The sequence below is a fragment of the Carex rostrata genome, chromosome 1, assembly GCF_964058835.1.
Source record: "Carex rostrata chromosome 1, lpCarRost1.2, whole genome shotgun sequence".
Lineage (NCBI taxonomy): Eukaryota > Viridiplantae > Streptophyta > Magnoliopsida > Poales > Cyperaceae > Carex > Carex rostrata.
This window is the reverse complement of record NC_135918.1, coordinates 9,831,631-9,850,096: the sequence shown is the minus strand read 5'-3', so window position 1 is coordinate 9,850,096 and position 18,466 is coordinate 9,831,631. Positions and strand designations below refer to the sequence as shown.

Sequence of the window (18,466 nt, the reverse complement as noted above, 5' to 3'; positions counted from 1 at the left end):
TCAGATTTATTACTTTCAACCTGGGTGATACGGATTCTAGAAAGATTGGGTCGTTTCCAAATTGAAAATTCTAATGCTAATAACATTCTAACACCACGTTGCACCAAATTATAAGCATTTTAAACAAACAACAATCGTATTTCTTATATTATTACAGATTTTGTTGAATTGAATTGAAAAATAAAGAATCTGTAGTGTACTCATCTAAACTTCTTAAAACAACCAATTTCTATATAAAATTATCGTAATATCTAATATCTTACAAAAACTTAATATGTTTTCTATCACCTTTTATTTATTTGACATTGTACTTTAATTATTTTAAAAATTAAATGATAAATATACTTTTTTTATTTTTAAATATAAGTGTTCCTTAAATTTGTAACATTAATGAATAAGAGATAAAAGTCGCTTCATCTTTGCGCCTAATATTTCTTTTTTCTATATTTTTAATCTTTTCTACCTAACTCATGTATTGTAATCATCTTCTTTATTTTCCGTACTTGACACCTAATATTTTCTCCAAGCAATTTATTGTCGTTTCTTCTCACCTGTATTTACTATGAAAATAAAAATCCCTTTTCTTTCTCGATAATTAATCACGACTCTAAATCTCCAAATGAAACTACAATATCTACCCACAACAACCTCAATCAAATCGAAAATCCACCTGCGAGTACAAACAACAGTGAGAATTAAGTTGCAAACAAGGTCATATTTGATTGGGGAGTGAAGTTAGTTTGAATTAAATTACTTACTCTAAATTAAGATAGATTAAAATAATTATATTTAGTTGAAGTTTAATGTAGTAAACTCATATAGAAAAAAAAATTGTAACATGATGTACGCTAACAACAAAATCCACAAGTGCAGTAATTTATTCCGACTTAACTCACATATTACTCCTTAAAACCAATAATAACCAAAGCAAAAAAGATCAACATATTGACAGAAGTAGAGAGTATAGTCCTTTGTTTTCCATTATTTTAATTTTTTTCTGGTATTAAGCTAAAAAGCAGGTGGGTGTTTTTAAACTCACTAGGGTGTTTGGTGAGTTTAACTCAAAAACCTATTATATTGGTTTCAAACGACAAATTTAAACCGTTGAAACCGATTTACTTCACAAGTGATGAATTTACATGTAAAGTTTTTAGAATTTTGAATTAATTTTGTATATAGTTAAGTGGTCAAAAATTGTTCAAAAAATGAATACACTAAAATTAATTTATAACCCTTTTAATTTTGACCGCTTGACTTTATACTAAAATAATTCGAAAACTTAAAATATTTGCATATAAATTCATCACTTGTGAAGTAGATGGATTTCAACGGCTTGGATTTGTCGTTTGAAACCGATATAATATATTTCGGAGTTAAGTTCATCAAACATCTTGGTGAGCTTAAGAACATCCTAGTTTTACTCGGATATTTAAATATTAGTTTTGTAATAGGCTAATAGCACACTTTGTAAAAAAAAAATTATCAGTATAAATGCATTTCGTTATAAGATAGTATAGTGAAACGTGACAAATATTATAAACCAATGAACAACGTGGCAAAAGAGAAATATTATTTTAGAGAAGTAGAAAATTATTTATTTGGATGAGACGAGATATAGTGTAGAGGAAGTTCTATCTAGAAGTCGACACTTGAAAACTCACCTTGCTTTTTACATACAAGTGTGTCAGTTTTTCGTCTTTTATTCAAATTGAAAATAACAACAATTATAGATTGATGCTCTCAATGTATGTATGACGAGAAGAAAATAAGTTATAATACATATGAATTCAGAAAATATTATAGATTTAGAAGATAAAGTAAGGATTGATGAAAGTGGATGATATTACAAATTGTTCTATCTTATAAAATGTAAATACAAGCGCAAACTGATGTAATCCTTTCACCAATTTAATTTGATTGAAACTTAAAATGTGTTTGTCCTGCCATAACAAACTGAAAGCCAAAGGCCGAAAATACCTAATCGAAAGTACAATAGTCATGCCTAGATTACAAGACTACTCTAATTAAGAGTGAAGTCCGACTTTCAAACTATGAAGGTCAAATATAAATGGAGATTGGTCAAATAAAATTTTCATACTGTGAATGAGAATCAATTTTACAGTTTTCATAACATTTTACTTTGAACTATACATAAAATCGTACATAAATATAGATTTTTTTTAATTTTTAAAATTAAATGAAGATCAACTTAAATGAATTTTTTTAACTTTTTAATCATAAAGTGCAAGTCTACTCCTGACCGTCCGAATCCCCTAAAGTAACTCAATCTTTGGGTTTTCAATCGAGACCGTCCGATTCGAATCCATCGCTCGAGATTGCTTTGTGATTTGAATTCATTTCTCGAGATGTGTGCACTCCACTTCTGATAAATTATCACGGATTCGAATCGGACGGTCCCGATCGAAAACCCAAAGATTGAGTTACTTCGCTGGATCGGAACTCAATCCAAAAGGCATCACTGATGTATTCCTTTCACCAATTTGGTTGTATGGCACCTGATGAGAACAAGTATACGAGCATCTGATCAGAAGATGGTTTTTCCAGCAACCATTTTGGTTGTATGGCACCATACAGCGCCACGATTCCCGATCGAACATAACTTTTCTTCCATGAATTAATTAAAGCAGATGATGTTTGATGTGTTGGAATGCATTATCTACAGTAACATTTGTTATTAAAAAGTATATTGAAATTGATAAATTCAAGGAACTTGTATTTATTTAATAATGTATACGAGAGATAATAAGTCTGTGGATTGAAACTCGAGAAAAGGAAAGGAAAGAAAAAAATCAAAGTCAACAGTTAAATTTAAATTCTACACGGAACTGTTTCTAGATTTATTATTTATTATTAGTATGAGAAAAAAAAAAGACTATTCTAAGTGGGTGAGCGTTGAGCGTGGATATTTTTCTTTCTTTGTTGTCGTGGCTGCTGTAAAATCAATAAATCAATTTCTCAGCGTTTGCGTTTGGTTGGGAAGTTGGTGAGGCTGGAGGGCAAAAGAGAAAATGCGAATCAATTAGCGAATATAAGTAAATAATGTATTATTAGTATTAATTGGTAAAGGTGAAAAAAGTCGACTTAATTAGTTAAGTTGTCTCATCGTCTCATCTTCTGGTGTGCTGCTGGTGCTAATGCTGGTGGGACAACAATAACCAAAAGAAAAGAAAAGAAAAGGAAGGAAGAGAAAGAAGAGAAGTGGTGGCGATGGAGGGGCGACGGACGAGGAGGGTTCTCCAAGCAAGGTTGCTTTGCTTACTGGTGGCGTACCTGGTGGTGTCGGCGCACTGCCTCGAGAAGAAGAAGAAGCACGAGATCAAGGGTCCTATCAAGACGGTCGTCGTCGTAGTCATGGAGAACCGTTCCTTCGACCATATCCTCGGCTGGCTCCGCCGCTCCCGCCCCGACATCGACGGTCTCACTGGCAGCGAGTCCAACCGCTTCAACGCGTCCGACCCCCAATCGGAGGAGGTGCGCGTGTCGGAGGACGCGGTGTTCGTCGACTCGGACCCGGGGCACTCGTTCCAGGCCATCCGGGAGCAGATCTTTGGGTCAGAGGACACCTCGGCTGACCCGGCGCCGATGAATGGCTTCGTGCAACAGGCCAACTCTGAGGGCCTCGGTATGGCCCGCAACGTCATGAGCGGCTTCCCTCCTGATGCTGTCCCCGTCTACACCTCGCTTGCCAACAACTTCGCAGTGTTCGACAGGTAGTTCTGCTTCTATTCTATTCTATATTTCTATTCTATTCTTGTGTTCAGTTTTGATTACTTGTTTCATAATACAATACATTGGGGGAACATGCCAGGTGGTTTGCATCCGTGCCGACGTCTACGCAACCCAACCGGCTCTACGTGCACTCGGCTACGTCGCATGGGCTGTCATCGAACGTGCGCAAGGACCTGATTAACGGCTTTCCCCAGAAGACCATCTTTGACTCGCTGGATGAGAATGGACTGAGCTATGGCATCTACTACCAGAACATGCCGGCCACTCTCTTCTTCAAGACCCTGCGCAAGCTCAAAAATGTCCTCAAGTTCCACAATTATGCCCTCACCTTCAAGCTCCATGCCAAGCTTGGCCGCCTCCCCAACTACGTCGTCATCGAGCAGCGCTACTTCGACTGCGAGCTCTTGCCTGCCAATGATGACCACCCCTCCCATGATGTAGCTAGGGGCCAGCAATTCGTCAAGGAGATCTATGAGACTCTCCGTGCCAGTCCACAGTGGAATGAGACCGCCCTTCTTGTCACCTACGACGAGCACGGCGGTTTCTATGACCATGTCCCCACCCCTGTCTCTGGAGTCCCCAATCCTGATGGTATTATTGGTCCCGATCCCTTCTACTTCAAGTTTGATCGCCTTGGTGTCCGCGTGCCTACAATTCTCATTTCCCCCTGGATTGACCAGGGAGTTGGTATGTCTCGTCAAATGTTTCTTATCCTTCTTGTTAGTAAGCATAACTGTTAATTGTTTCCTTCTTTTTGTGTGTTTTTGGCAGTGATCCATGAACCTAATGGACCGAACCCGACTTCCCAATACGAGCATTCGTCGATTCCGTCAACAGTGAAGAAGCTCTTCAACCTCAACTCCAACTTCCTCACAAAGAGAGATGCATGGGCCGGCTCTTTTGAGGGTTTATTCTCCATGCGCAGCACTCCCCGCACCGATTGTCCTGGTAAGCCCAGGATTCTCTTGCTTCTCTCCTATTGTGTTAAAAAAGGGATAAAAAACAGCTTTGCTTGCAACAATACTGAGCATTCTGGATCCAGGCACTTGGAGCTGCCAGTTGGGTTTTCAGCTTGGCTTGGCTGCGAGTTGATCAATCCCAAGCTGAAGTTGGCTTGTTTTATTTTGTTCAACTTTATGAAACTCGAAGTCCAATTAGTTAAATTAGTTGTGCAGCTTAACCTCATTTGACTTTTACTTGCAGATCATGATTTCCTATTTCAACATCTGTATGTTTCAACTTTTTATGAGTATAACTGTATAAGCAAATCTAATCCCCTTTTACCAAGTTTTGGGTCTCTGGTTACAAGAATGCTGTTTTGGTCTGGTCAAATGGGCAAGGTGTGATTTACTGGTATAAGCATCAGGCTAACCATTTCAGTTCAAATGGTGGACTTGTATTTTTTTTTTTTCTCTTTTGTTCATTTTTTGTAGGCTACTAATGACTTGTTTCAGTTAGTATGGACTTTGGACCAAGGGTATTAGCTTAAATTTTTGTTTCCTACATGAGGTAAGTAGTTAACTGATGCAAGGTTGGCTTGCTTGCATAAAGATTCAAGGATAATTACAGTTTTTAAATTACGCAACTGATACTTTATGGGGGCTAATATCTGCATACCAGCAGAAGTGTTTGATATGCCATTAGAGCTATATATTTATTCAGCTGAATTTGAACCTTAAAGAAAATAATGATGAAAATTGCAGAGAAGTTGCCAGAAGTGACCAAGTCACTGAGGCCGCATGGACCAAAGGAGGATGTTTCTCTGTCAGAATTCCAAGTGGAGCTGATACAGCTGGCATCCCAGCTGATAGGGGACCATGTCCTGAACACATATCCTGACATCGGGAGGGGAATGACTGTCGGTGAAGCAAACCGCTATGCAGAGGATGCTGTGGCCAGATTCTTGGAGGCTGGCAGGGCTGCTCTTCTGGCCGGAGCCAACGAGTCGATGCTTGTGACCATGAGGCCGGCTCTCACAAGCAGGACAAGCCCCCTCTCGTCAGAATCCTCTGTTGAGGTCATGTAGCCTTCTTTTATATTTTAATAGGGATATTGTACCAAAACGCATTATGATGATGGTGATAGCATGTATGTTTTCATTTGTAGATAAATACGTAATGTACTGTGCACTAGTAAACACATATTCGAATGGATAATGATCCATCCTTATCATTGGTCTTAAAAAAAGAATAAGATACTCATTAGTTATTTTCTCATTTCTTTAACCAACACCAGCAACCACTGAATTTAATTAACATGCATTAGCAATGTCATCACTTGTCAGCATTGAATTGTACTGCTATTGGTTAATCTGCACATGCAATTGACTTTATTTTTAATCTAGTTAATTCGGTTGTTAATCTTTCAGTTCTACGCTTGTTTACATTTTCTTTTACTTTAAATTGTGAACAATGCTACGAATTAATTATACTTGTGTACACGGAAACTGTAAAAGGCATTCTGTAGAAATTTGTTAAGAATTTTCCAAGTGGGAGAAATTAGAGAAAGACAATTATATATTGTTCCGAAATCAAAGTTAGAATTTGTATTATATTATGACATTTTCTTTTTAGGGAAAATTTACAGTGTACCCATACAAAATTTCTTAATAGCCAATATCCCCATTAAAACATCATAATAGCCAATATCCCCATACAAATTTCAAATTCTTTCTTCTATCTCCTTTTAATCATTTAATCTTTTATTTATTATTTTTAAATTTAAATTGACCATAATGCCCTTCAAATTTTAATGGAGGTGTCCTGTACCTTTCTTCTTTATTCTTCGCACCTAGTATTTGCTTCTGTATTGAAGCAGAAAAGAAATTTCACTCCATATTTCCAGCGTGTTTGTGCCTCTGTCGCCAATGAGAGAACCAAGGCGGGTTTAGTAAATACTTTTCTCTTATTGGTAGTCGAGATTTTGCAGGTGGTTGCATTACCTATAACAGCTCCACGTCTTCGGCATTAGTCTGGACCCCTCACGATCACATGTACCAATGTCTATTGATAGTATGCATTAACACTCCAAAATCGCAATTTTTACCTGAGACGAACTTGTGTGGTGCACATAAAGAATATAATTTTGATATGTTATTTCGTTATGTGTTTGTCAGCACTCAGCAGCCTGCTATTGTTGATTGCCCCAAAAATGAGAAATGGAAAAATAAAAAGTTATTTTGTGTCTGGTGTGAATGCCCAAAAGAAATAAAAATATCTTTCTTTTCTCTTTGATTGGCTGGATCAATTCATGATGTGTATAGAAATTGAGAATTCAGCTGCTGCTCTCTTGTTATCAAATGAAATAATTAAATTTTTGATATGTTATTTCGTTAGGCATTTTTGGTGTCAAAAATTCTAGAAATTAAGTCATGACCTACATCCTTAATTAATTTCAACCTATTTTGTGACTTGAAGCTATATCAAATTTGAGTGTTTCTCAGGGTCAGTTCTGTACCAGTTGTACCAGTTTTTTTATTCTTATTTTTTAGTATCTCAACTTGAAATGGCCACCAAAAAATTAGATAAAAATCATAACATGGAAATTTTTGTTTCTTTGTACCCATGAGTGTGCTTTATCAGCCTGTAAAACATTTTTTATTAATTCATGCTTTAAATACCTTTTTAGTTTTGGTTTACAAAAATGCTGGTTTTGGGGTTTATTGGTACCAGCAGGTACATGACTTGGTTCAGCTGGCCCTGCTGCCTAATGCAATGTTTGGGCATGCTCAAAGTTTGCATTGGGGCTTACTGAGCATGGAAACTAAGCTAACACGAGAAATTTAGAGATTAAAAAGGACAAAACTGAATTTCAATCCAAATTTCATTTTTAATACGTTCTTAGACTTTCTATTAGAAACAGTGAACGGGAGGGGGAGTATAGGTGGAGAAGACGGGACAATGAAAGTGGGAGTTACGTTAAATCATTTGGTTTTCACCAATTTCAACTAAATCATCAAAATTAGATTTCTAGCGAAAAGGGAATATTATGATAGACGGGAGTAAATATTAGGCATGAAGACAAAGTGTATTTCATTTTCTTCTTCAATTCAATCATGTTTAAATATTAATGGATATGTCCATTTACAATTAGAGGGACATAATGATCAATTTAAATTTTAAAATAATTAAATAAAAGATTAAATGATTAAAAGGGGATAGAAGAAAGAATTTGAAATTTGTATGAAGATATTGACTATTATGTTGTTTTGATGGAGATATTGGCTATTTCAAAAATTTGCATGGGTACACTGGAAATTTTCCAATACAGATTAGATTTGGAACATGTAATTGTCCAATCGATCTCAAATCATCTCCGATACAGATTAGATTTGGAACATGTAATCTTCTGTACGAATATAGAAAAACATTGTCTTAACTATTAAACTAGCTAGCTGGACATGATTCTCAAATTTATTATGACACTTGAAGCAAAATTAAAAAAAGTTTAATTTAGGTAGGCCCAAGTTTTAAATCTACATGGCTAAAATTACTCTACACGCATGGATGATTGACAATAATGAAGTGAGCTAACTAGCTAGCTAGACAAATTGAAATTAAAGTTGTAACAATTGAAAGATCAATGGATCCACCAGCTATCATGCATGCAGTGCGATATATATATATATATATGGAAGCCTGATCAGATCAGCAAGTAGATACACCAGTTACCAGTTATATATGTGATGTAATTACATATGTAATCATAAATGAAAAATTAACTAAAGGGTCCAGGAGGCAGTAGGATTGGTGTAGCCAATACCCTTGCGAGTAGTGGGGAAGACGATGAAGACCATGCTTGCCAAGAAGCCGGCGCCAAGGGGTAGGTTGATGAGTAGCTCCTTGGTATTGTTGCCGGCATGTGGGAAGAAACACTCCTGAACGGAGACGTCGCTGAAGGAGACAGCAAGGAAGACGAGCACACTGAAGATGGCATGAATGTAATCGACAAAGCGGATGCGGTATCTTTCCAGGTGCAAGAATATGACGGGCCGGTCGTCGCTGTCCCCCTTGAAGTTGAAGACGAAGAAGCCCTTGAGGGTGGCGATGCCGTAGTAGACCTTGCCATCAGTGCCTACCAAGCTGTCTGTGAACGTGAAGAACACACACGACAGCCCGCACAAGCAAAGCAGGAGCATCGTCACATACTTGTTCGACACGTAGCACTTGCCTTGGTTCGTGAACGAAGGAGACAGGGCCTATAAATAATTGATGTATATATATGTACAAATTTGATTAATTCATCTATATACGTTCAGAAATTCAGATGTTCATCAGATTAAGATACATATATGTGTATATATGTGGGTACCTGGAAGGCTAGTACAGTACCGGTGGGAAGAAGTTGAATGAGGCTGGCAACACTTGCGAGGGTATTGTCGACTACAGTGGGTGTCTGGGTCAGTCTGGGGATCATCACTTCGTCGTTCGGCTTTCTTGGCAAGGGCTCAGGATTTTGCGTAACCGGGGTGTGCTCTATCTCTCTCAACTCGTTGTCGTGTGGTATCGGAACAATAGCCGAAGACGATGCCATTTTTGGCCAATTAATTGTTAGCTGACAATTAATAAGTTACACAACTGTATAATTAATTTTGTAGGTAACAATTAACTCTGCTGCCAAAGATCGGGGAATGCTTAATATGCATGTTATAGAAGATGGATAGAGCACATGACGTAAATTAATGTATAAAAATATAGTCTGACTACGCAACTGTAAAATATAGTCTGGGGCATGCAGTTGACCGTTACAATTTGCAACTTGATTTCTTTCATTCTTAAATTGTTTCCGCAGAAAAAAAAATGGAATACTATACATATACATTAAGCATTTGAGCGAGTCTACCAAAGCAAGCTATATTAAATCCTCTTGGATGATTCATAAAAGGAGAAGGTTTCACCCTGACAAGATATTCGTACAACAAATTACACAATCAATCTCTCCTATGAAAATTTAAAACATTCAAAAACATGCATGTATAGTTGATACTAATATGATTTCACAAGCAGAATCTCACTCTATTCATTCTGTTTAAATTCAGTGCATGATTTGAATATTATATCTATTGATCATATTACTTCTATCAATTTTGCCTAGAAGAGTTAATAACAACGAAGATGTGTTCGGCTTTTAAACGGACGCGCATCACAAAATTATAATCGGAATCATGGTCCATGATTTGAATAGTTTTGTTTTACTTCCTCTAAGTTAATTTACTTTCCGTTATTGACGAAGAAAACAAGACCAGACCCGAGGGGCAGTTGCTCTTCTTTATTAAAACATATCCTTACGGTCAAACAAATCTAAAAGACTTCCAGCAGACATCATGGATTCATGGCGAGGAATCAATCCAAGTATAAGAATTGAGAATTGGGATTTACGTAGCTAATTAACACGGAGAAGCAACTAACGTAACGCCTCGGAATGTATTTATTTCGAATGACATGCCCCCATTGATTATTTATTGAACGGATGGCATAATGGGTTCTTCAAAGTTCATTGAATTTAAATAGCCTCGTCAGGTCGGTCGTTGACATCCAACCCTGATTCCTGAAGCAATCTCAAATGCCCAGGTTCCTTCCTAAGATCACCGAGTTTACTTTTCTGTTCTGTTTTTTTATTCTAGTTTCACTTTCACTTCATCGTAATACAGGGAATGGAATGTCAATGGACAACAAATAATATGGAAAATTCACGAGGCAGCAAATACTAATACAAACATGTTCTCTATCTCCTCAACACCAACTCAATTCCAACTACCCATGTTAAATCATTAAAAAAAAAAAAAAAAGGAAAAATTTAATGTCATACTTCACCTAGCAAAACAAAGAACCACAAAATATGCAGACAAGTGCAAATTACAAAAAAAAGGATCTGATACAAGAGGGAGACTGGAAGAATCAGTAGCGCCTCCTGGGGGGAGTACGAGAGCGCCTCCTGGGGTTGCGGCGCTTTGAGGCAGCATTGCCGGCAGGCCCATTACTGAATGCCCAATCCACATGGATGGTCTGGTTGAACAACTCCTGTGAGCCATCCATCGCCTTTATCGCGGCCTCCGCCTCCTCAAACCTCTCGTATTCTATCAATGCATACCCCTGTCAATGTTCCACGTCCAATGCCACATATCAGGACCAAAGCAAGCAAATGACAAAAAAAGAAAAAAAAAATCTAGAGCAAGAGAAAGAGGAGGAAGAGTGGACCTTGACAAATCCTGTTCGACGGTCTAAATTGAGATGCAAGTTCTTCACCTGCCCGAATTCCCCAAAAGCGTTATGCAGGTCTTCCTCCTGTGCTTCTTCATGGACTCCAGTCACTAGTACGATCCATCCCTCAATTGCTACACCCACGTTTTAACATAACTTCAGTCAGTTAAATATTTTACTTCTAACTTAATTTTAATAAACAAATGCACTCCCAACATTTTGGCAAGTCCCCATTGATCGTGTAATCTGCGATGCATGGTTACCTAAAACATCTTCCAACGCAACAAAACATATCAAATAGAAAAATATGCTGCCATGTTCTCATTCGATCTACTCAAGCTCGGATCATGCAAGGGACCAAGCATTCTGAAACCATTCAGAATAACAACCAACTAACATGGGGATCAAACAAATACAGACTGTGCATTAATCTTATTGTAGACGGTGGGTTCGAACCATGAATTAATACTAATAAACAGAATCACAGTTAACATGACATAAATCTAATCACCCTTACTGATTTCAGTACCAAAGTGTTTGCTTTTGCAACCATCAATACCTGGCTAAAACCCAAATTACTGGGTAAACTATAATTGAAGAAAATCATGGAAACTGAAGAGAGTAAATAAGTTTTGAATCTAAGCTTACGTAACGAATTGTAGTCAATAATTTAAATGTCAGATATATTGTCATCTCTATTGTGAAACTTACCCTCCCTCTTAGGACAACACAATTACAACATGCTACATAATTTATCAACCTATCTATAGATATGTATGCATCCAGCTCGAAGAGCTTGCAATTAGATAGTGACGATAATGCAGCGTTGTTGAGTAAATAAAAGTGGTAGGCTAGAACATAAAACACAAGTAACATGAGAAGCTATGAATGAAGGAATAGATAGGAATGAAAGTCTAGCCTTACAGCGCTGGGGTCCACGACCACCGTCGGAGGCAAGGGAGTCGAAATCGCGGGCAGCGAAGCGGGAGGAGCGGTCAGCAGAGGCCTCGTCGCGTTCGCGGAAGCCACGGCCTTTGGTCTTGCGAGGGCCACCGGAGGAGGTATCGCCGCCGGTAATGGCGGAGCGGAGTTTGGGGGCCGGAGCCATGGGGGAAGGATCAGCGTCGGCAGCGGCGGCGTCATCGTCCATGAGATCCTCGTCCTCGGAATCGAAATCCAGCGCCTCCACCTCCGCGTTGGCCGCCATCTCTCTTTCCCTTTTCTTTCTCTCCTTTCTCTCTGTATCTCTCTCTTCTCGTCTCCTCTCGTCTCTTGAGTCTTCTTTCGTGATTTGATTAGGGTTTGGGACTTGGAAGGAAGGAAAGAAAGAAGGGGTCACGAGTCACGACACGAGTCGACTCAGTGGGGGGAGTGATGAATCCATATCCCGACTCGACTCGACAGTGAATTGTAAATTCAAATCCAGTGCAATACCTGACCGTTTAGAGTGAGATCTGAGTCGTTATTTTTAATCTGTCACGATTTCAAAGCAGATAACGCAAAAAGAGGTTATTCGCTAAGAAGTTGATATTTAATTGTCTTAGGTCATGTTTGGTGGAGAAAATTCTCTATTCTGTCTTTAAAGAGTCAAACGAACATTAAATTTGAAGAAGTAAGATTGGAGTAATATTTGAGTTAATTCGGATTAAGTTGCTCCTCCATTTACAAAAGTAGAGTAACTTACTTCACATGTGAGTTCCGCAGTTAGAGTAACATCATGTTATAATTTTATCTCCTTTTATGAGTTACTCTACCAAAGACCAACTAACATGATTATTTTAATTTATCTTAATTCGGAATAAGAAATTTAATCCGGATTAACTTTACTTCACAACCAAACATGACCTTAATTCTCAATCTAGACAACTAAATTAAGAAAATTAAAAAAAAAAGTTTAAAGAGACTTCATCTCTCCTTACATTGGCAAACAATACCAATAGGTTCCAAAATTGTTTTGCTCGATTACAAGCGAGACTCACTCGTGAAGTGTAATGAAAAACAAAGTTCCATACAAAAATAGAATTAGAACTAGGGTGTTCTTAAGTTCATCAAGCTCTTTGGTGAATTTAAGTCTAAAATCTGTCAAATCGGTCATAAATGACAAATTCGAGCCGTTGAAACCCATCTACATTATGTGTGATGGACGTAGTGGATTGCTAATATCCGTTCGGGTATTACCCGTTTTACCCGTTACCCGAGGTACCCGTACCCGTGCCCGGGTATAGGCGGGAAAACGGGTACGAGTTTGAGACGGACCGGACTCAATGATTTGGGAAAAAAACCTACCTAACCCGTACCCGAAACCCGTCTACCCGCACTCGTTTTACCCGTACCCGCACCCGTTTACCCGACCAACTTTACCCGTTTACCCGTTACCCTTTACCCGTTTACCCGTTACTCGTTTTATTTGAAATTCAAAATTGAAATGTTATTCCCGTCGGTTCAGACAAACCGGGCCCGGATCGGTCAAATCAAACCCGGCCGGACCCACCCGGGTCAAATCCCGATTTTTTTTTTTTTTTTTTAATTTCGAATTTTATTCCCCCTCCAATTTTTTCTTTAAATACACCCCCTCTAACCCTCTTTCTCTCCACATTCTATCTCAAACTCTTATTCTCTCAATTTTCATTATTCTCAATTTTCAGTATTCTCAATTTCTAAATTTATTGTTTAAAAAAATATATAGTTGTAATTTAATTCATTCTACAAATACGCAAACGGAATTATGAAGGTATCGAAATTACAAAGTTCGGCACCTCCCGCAAGATTTTTCCGCGAGATTTAAAGGTTAGATTTATTTTATGTTAGATTAATTTGTGTTAGATTAATTTATTTTTGTAGAGTAAATTTAGTTTAAGTTAGATTTATTGAAAGTTAAGTAATTAGATTTGTTAGATTTATTTTATATTAGATTTGTTAAATTTGTTAAGTAATTAGATTTGTTAAATTTGTTAAATAATTAGATTTGTTAGATTTATTTTATGTTAGGTTTGTTAGATTTATTGAATATGTTAGATTTATTTAGTTTATGTTAGATTTGTTAGATGTGAAGTAATATTTGTTTTGAATATGTTAGATTATTTTTTTGAAATTCGGATTTATTTTTAATAGGTTAAAAAAAATGTTATATATATTTTTTTTATTTGTGAAGTAATTAGATTTATTTTTTGAATATGTTAGATTTTTTTTTTGAAATTCGGATTTATTTTTAATAGGTTAAAAAAGATGTTAGATTTATTTTTTAAAATTCGGATTTATTTTTAATAGGTTAGAAAAGATGTTATATTTTTTTTTTATTTGTGGAGTAATTAGATTTGTTTTTTTAATATGTTAGATTTATTTTTTGAAATTCGGATTTATTTTTAATAGGTAAGAAAGGATGTTATATATATTTTTTTTTTAATTTGTGAAGTAATTAGATTTGTTTTTTGAATATGTTAGATTATTTTTTTGAAATTCGGATTTATTTTTAATAGGTTAGAAAAGATGTTATATTGAAGAAAGATGTTATACCATTTATTTTTTAATAGGTTAGAAAAGATGTTATACCATTTATTTTTTGACGAGCGCAAGCAACATCGAGATCAAGAATCATCATCCGCAGCTGATACTGAAGAAAGCGTTACCGAGCCGCAGCCCTAAGCTAATTCAGATTCAGACGGTGCGGAAGAAAGCGAAGAATGGTATATGAATCCAAACTACTAGATAGGTAGTGTCGATATAATTTTCTAACCTCTTTTAATATTTATGGTTATTTTTAAAATTATAATTTCTAAACATTTCAATTAGTGTTTAAATTATTCATTTTAAAGAATAATTATTAATAAAAAAAAGTTAGAACTCCGCCTATGTTATTTTACATAGCCGGTCCCAAGCGCGGAATAAAGGAGGAGGGTAACTTTTATTTTTTAATTTATTGTTTTCAAATTATTCATAATTATTTTTAATGTAATAAATTAATTTAAGATATTTTTATTTATATTTTATTGTTTTAATTAGAATGAGAATTTGAAAATAAAATAAAATGACTTGCTTAAAGAAATAAATAAATAGATTTGTACTTAGCCGTATAAATATACAAATTTTCGCACGAATAATTTTTATATATAATGTACAAATTTTATTCATTTATAAATTATAAAGACGCAACTTGATAATTTCATGTATATATATACTCTATTTGATATCGAACTATTCATATTATAAAAATCGAATTATAAACATGTAATAATATTCGTACAACACTGTAAAAAAAAACAGAAAAAAAAAACATTAAACAAAACAGAAAAAAAAAACTAAAAAAAAAGAAAGCAAAAATAGAAAAAAAACTAAAAAAAAACGGAAAGAAAAAAAAAAAAAAAAAAGAACAGAAAAAAACAGTATTAAAAACTGAAAAAAAAAATACCCGTACCCTACCCGCCCTACCCGACTACCCGTACCCGTTACCCGAGACGGGCACGGGTTTGAAACGGGTAGGGTACACTTTTTTAAAAACCTACCCGACCTACAAATTTTATTCATTTATAAATTATAAAGATGCAACTTGATAATTTCATGTATATATATACTCTATTTGATATCAAACTATTCATATTATAAAAATCGAATTATAAACACGTAATAATATTCGTACGACACTGTAAAAAAAAAGAAAAAAAAAACATTAAACAAAACAGAAACAAAAAAAAAACAGAAACAAAGACAGAAAAAAAAGAAAAAAAAACTGAAAAACAAAACAGAAAAAAAAAAACTAAAAAAAAAAGAAAAAAAAAACTAAAAAAAAACGGAAAGGAAAACATAAAAAAAAGTAAAAAAAAAACCAAAAAAAAAACAGAAAAACAAAAAACAGTATTAAAAACAGAAAAAAAAATTACCCGTATCCTACCCGCCCTACCCGACTACCCGTACCCAAGGTACCTGTACCCGTTACCTGAGATGGGCATGGGTTTGAAACGGGTAGGGTACACTTTTTAAAAACCTACCCGACCTACCCGTACCCGTTCTACCCGATTACCCGTCCTACCTGTACCCGCCCTACCCGACTACCCGTCCCGGGTATACCCGAGGTACCCGTACCCTACCTGAGAGCAAATGTCTAGATGGACGCATGTCAATAAAATAAAGTATTAGTAAATTACTAGTATCTTACAAGAGAATAAAAAATATCTCATGTAAAATGACATATTTTTTATAAATAAACTCAAACTAAATAATAAATAATATTTTTTAAATAACATCTACACAAATAATTTTTTTTAAACAGTATATTAAATGACCATTTTATTATCTTTTTGACGTACTTTTATATAAAAAAAATCTCAACAAAATAATATATTGAATGACAAATAATATTTTTTAAATGATATATAAAATATAAAAAAATAAAGACATGACCAACCAATTATCAATCAATTCAAAAATTGTTTAAATGACATTTAAAAAATAGAAAGAATTTACGATCAATCAGAAAGATAATACAATTTGTATATAAAAAATGTGTGTGGTGAGTACGTGTCTAAATAAATTTAGACTTTTATATATAAACAAACATAAAAAAGATATATATAATTAGAATATTTAATCAGAGATTTAATTTGAAATTTTATCTTTAGATTTAAATTATTGACGGACAAGAACATAGAGTCATAGACTATGTGCTTAACATAAAAATGGAGACGAGTATTTAATTATCATTAATTTATATATAAAATAATAATAATAATAATAATAATAGGGTAAATTTCGCTGTAGGTCACTAAATTTTGTTATTTGTCACGAATTGGTCACTCAAGTTTGATTTGTTCCTTTTGAGTCACTCAACTTTGTTATTTGTCACAATCAAGTCTCTCTATACTTTTCCATCCAAAATTTTAACGGAATATTCCTATTCCGTCCAAAAAATTAATGGAATATACTAATTACATCCAAAAATTAACGGAATGAACATATTCCATCCAAAATACTAACGGAATTAGCATATTCCGTTAAAATTTTGGATGAAAAAGTATAGAGGGACTTGATTGTGACAAATAACAAAGTTGAGTGACTCAAAAGAGACAAATCAAACTTAAGTGATCAATTCGTGACAAATAACAAAGTATAGTGACCTACAGCGAAATTTACCCATAATAATAATAATATTGTTGGATTATGTTGGTGTGGCGAAAAAAGACGAGATGAGATATAGACGGACGGCGGGACGGGGCAATAAAGGAAGGGAATAAGAATAGAATAATAGATTGGAATTTGAATAGCAATAGCTTTGTTTGGCTTTTTGAGCAATGGATTCATCTCCTGGCGTGGCTGGCGTGGCTGGCGAGCGAGAGGAGGAGTCAGCGCCGGTGATGATGCGGAAGCGAGTGAAGACGCTGCTTGAGGCCATGTTCGCTGCTCGGATGGCCAAGGAAGACAACATACCCTGCCTCATCGAGACCGTATGTTGACTTTTCTTTTGCTTAATTTTACCGAATTAACTAAATTGCATTTTGATTTACTTAAATGAATTTTGGTTTAGGGTTTGTACCTGGGTTCTGTGGGAGCAGCACTGAATCGGGACCAGCTCAAGGCTCTAAACATCACCCATGTTCTCACTGTCGCCGCATCCCTCCATCCCGCTTTTCCTGATGAATTCATCTACAAGAAGATCAATGGTTGCCTGCCCACTGCTTAATTCCTTCTTTCCTTCAATTTCCATATATACATATAATTAAGTCACTGATTCATTTTTGTTTGCAGTCCTTGACAGCCCAGAAACCCGTCTAGATGCTTACTTCCAAGAGTGCATTGATTTTATTGACCAAGCAAAGGCCGCTGGTGGCGCCGTCTTTGTCCATTGCTTTGCAGGAAGGTCCAGAAGGTAATTTATTTATACTCTAAATTTAGTTCCAACTATGGTCAAATTGGGTTCCAGTAAAGCTTACTTAATTGATGGCTAAATGATGACATGATTAGAGCTCAAATATTAGGCTCGTGGGCATAATTAGAGCAACAAATGAAGCCTATTATGTACAAAACGATGCTAATTAATTGCTGTTCGTGTGTTATTTGGGATTTCTTTCAGTGCAACGATAATTGTTGCTTATCTGATGAGGAAGAATAGAATGACTCGACAGGCTGCTCTGTCGCTGGTTATGAGAAAAAGGCCGCTGGCAGCTCCTAATCCTGGTTTCATCAGACAGCTCGATAATTTCGAGCAATCATTGGGTCTTGGCAAATAGGTGCTACTTCTTCTATTTGCCATAACTTTCTTAAAAAAATCTGAAGAAAAGTAGAATCTCGCATTGTTTTTAACTATGATAATCTCTTCTTCTTGGTTTTTTTTCTTATATATAAATGAGCAAAAGTGTGATGCACTCTATAAAGTCGTTGTTGTGCATATTCCTGTTTTTTTTTTTTTATTTGCTAATGAGCTTATTCCTTATCTGTAATCATTCATCATTAATGTATAAACACATTTTGATGGGATTTAGCAGTGTCAATGTATGTTAATTTCATTCAGAATCCATTTGTGTAACAGC

General features: G+C 35.6%; 4 protein-coding genes and 1 long non-coding RNA gene across 5 annotated transcripts; 3 read left to right on the top strand and 2 right to left on the bottom strand.

Moving 5' to 3' along the window:
* The first annotated feature begins 2,947 nt into the window (after positions 1-2,947).
* On the top strand, positions 2,948-5,966 carry NPC1 (non-specific phospholipase C1). The gene is made up of 4 exons (XM_078305983.1): positions 2,948-3,731; positions 3,830-4,437; positions 4,522-4,698; positions 5,454-5,966. Exons 1-4 carry the CDS (start codon positions 3,229-3,231, stop codon positions 5,774-5,776), a joined length of 1,611 nt encoding a protein of 536 aa, XP_078162109.1. The 5' UTR covers positions 2,948-3,228; the 3' UTR covers positions 5,777-5,966.
* Positions 5,967-8,054: 2,088 nt separating this feature from the next.
* On the bottom strand, positions 8,055-9,323 carry LOC144565950 (protein DMP3-like). The gene is made up of 2 exons (XM_078315809.1): positions 9,061-9,323; positions 8,055-8,947 (listed from the first exon to the last, which is right to left on the bottom strand). Exons 1-2 carry the CDS (start codon positions 9,280-9,282, stop codon positions 8,471-8,473), a joined length of 699 nt encoding a protein of 232 aa, XP_078171935.1. The 5' UTR covers positions 9,283-9,323; the 3' UTR covers positions 8,055-8,470.
* A 312-nt stretch (positions 9,324-9,635) lies between these two features.
* On the top strand, positions 9,636-10,549 carry LOC144557408 (uncharacterized). Its single transcript, XR_013512656.1, has 2 exons — positions 9,636-9,786; positions 9,995-10,549. It is a non-coding gene; the product is annotated as an uncharacterized LOC144557408 (long non-coding RNA).
* Positions 10,438-12,348, bottom strand: Y14 (RNA-binding (RRM/RBD/RNP motifs) family protein). The gene is made up of 3 exons (XM_078305968.1): positions 11,874-12,348; positions 10,947-11,083; positions 10,438-10,841 (listed from the first exon to the last, which is right to left on the bottom strand). The coding sequence occupies exons 1-3, from the start codon at positions 12,154-12,156 to the stop codon at positions 10,647-10,649; spliced, it is 615 nt and encodes a 204-aa protein (XP_078162094.1). The 5' UTR covers positions 12,157-12,348; the 3' UTR covers positions 10,438-10,646.
* A 4,813-nt stretch (positions 12,349-17,161) lies between these two features.
* Positions 17,162-18,451, top strand: LOC144557390 (dual specificity protein phosphatase 1-like). The gene is made up of 4 exons (XM_078305960.1): positions 17,162-17,383; positions 17,464-17,599; positions 17,685-17,805; positions 18,010-18,451. Exons 1-4 carry the CDS (start codon positions 17,231-17,233, stop codon positions 18,164-18,166), a joined length of 567 nt encoding a protein of 188 aa, XP_078162086.1. The 5' UTR covers positions 17,162-17,230; the 3' UTR covers positions 18,167-18,451.
* The last annotated feature ends 15 nt before the right edge of the window (positions 18,452-18,466 follow it).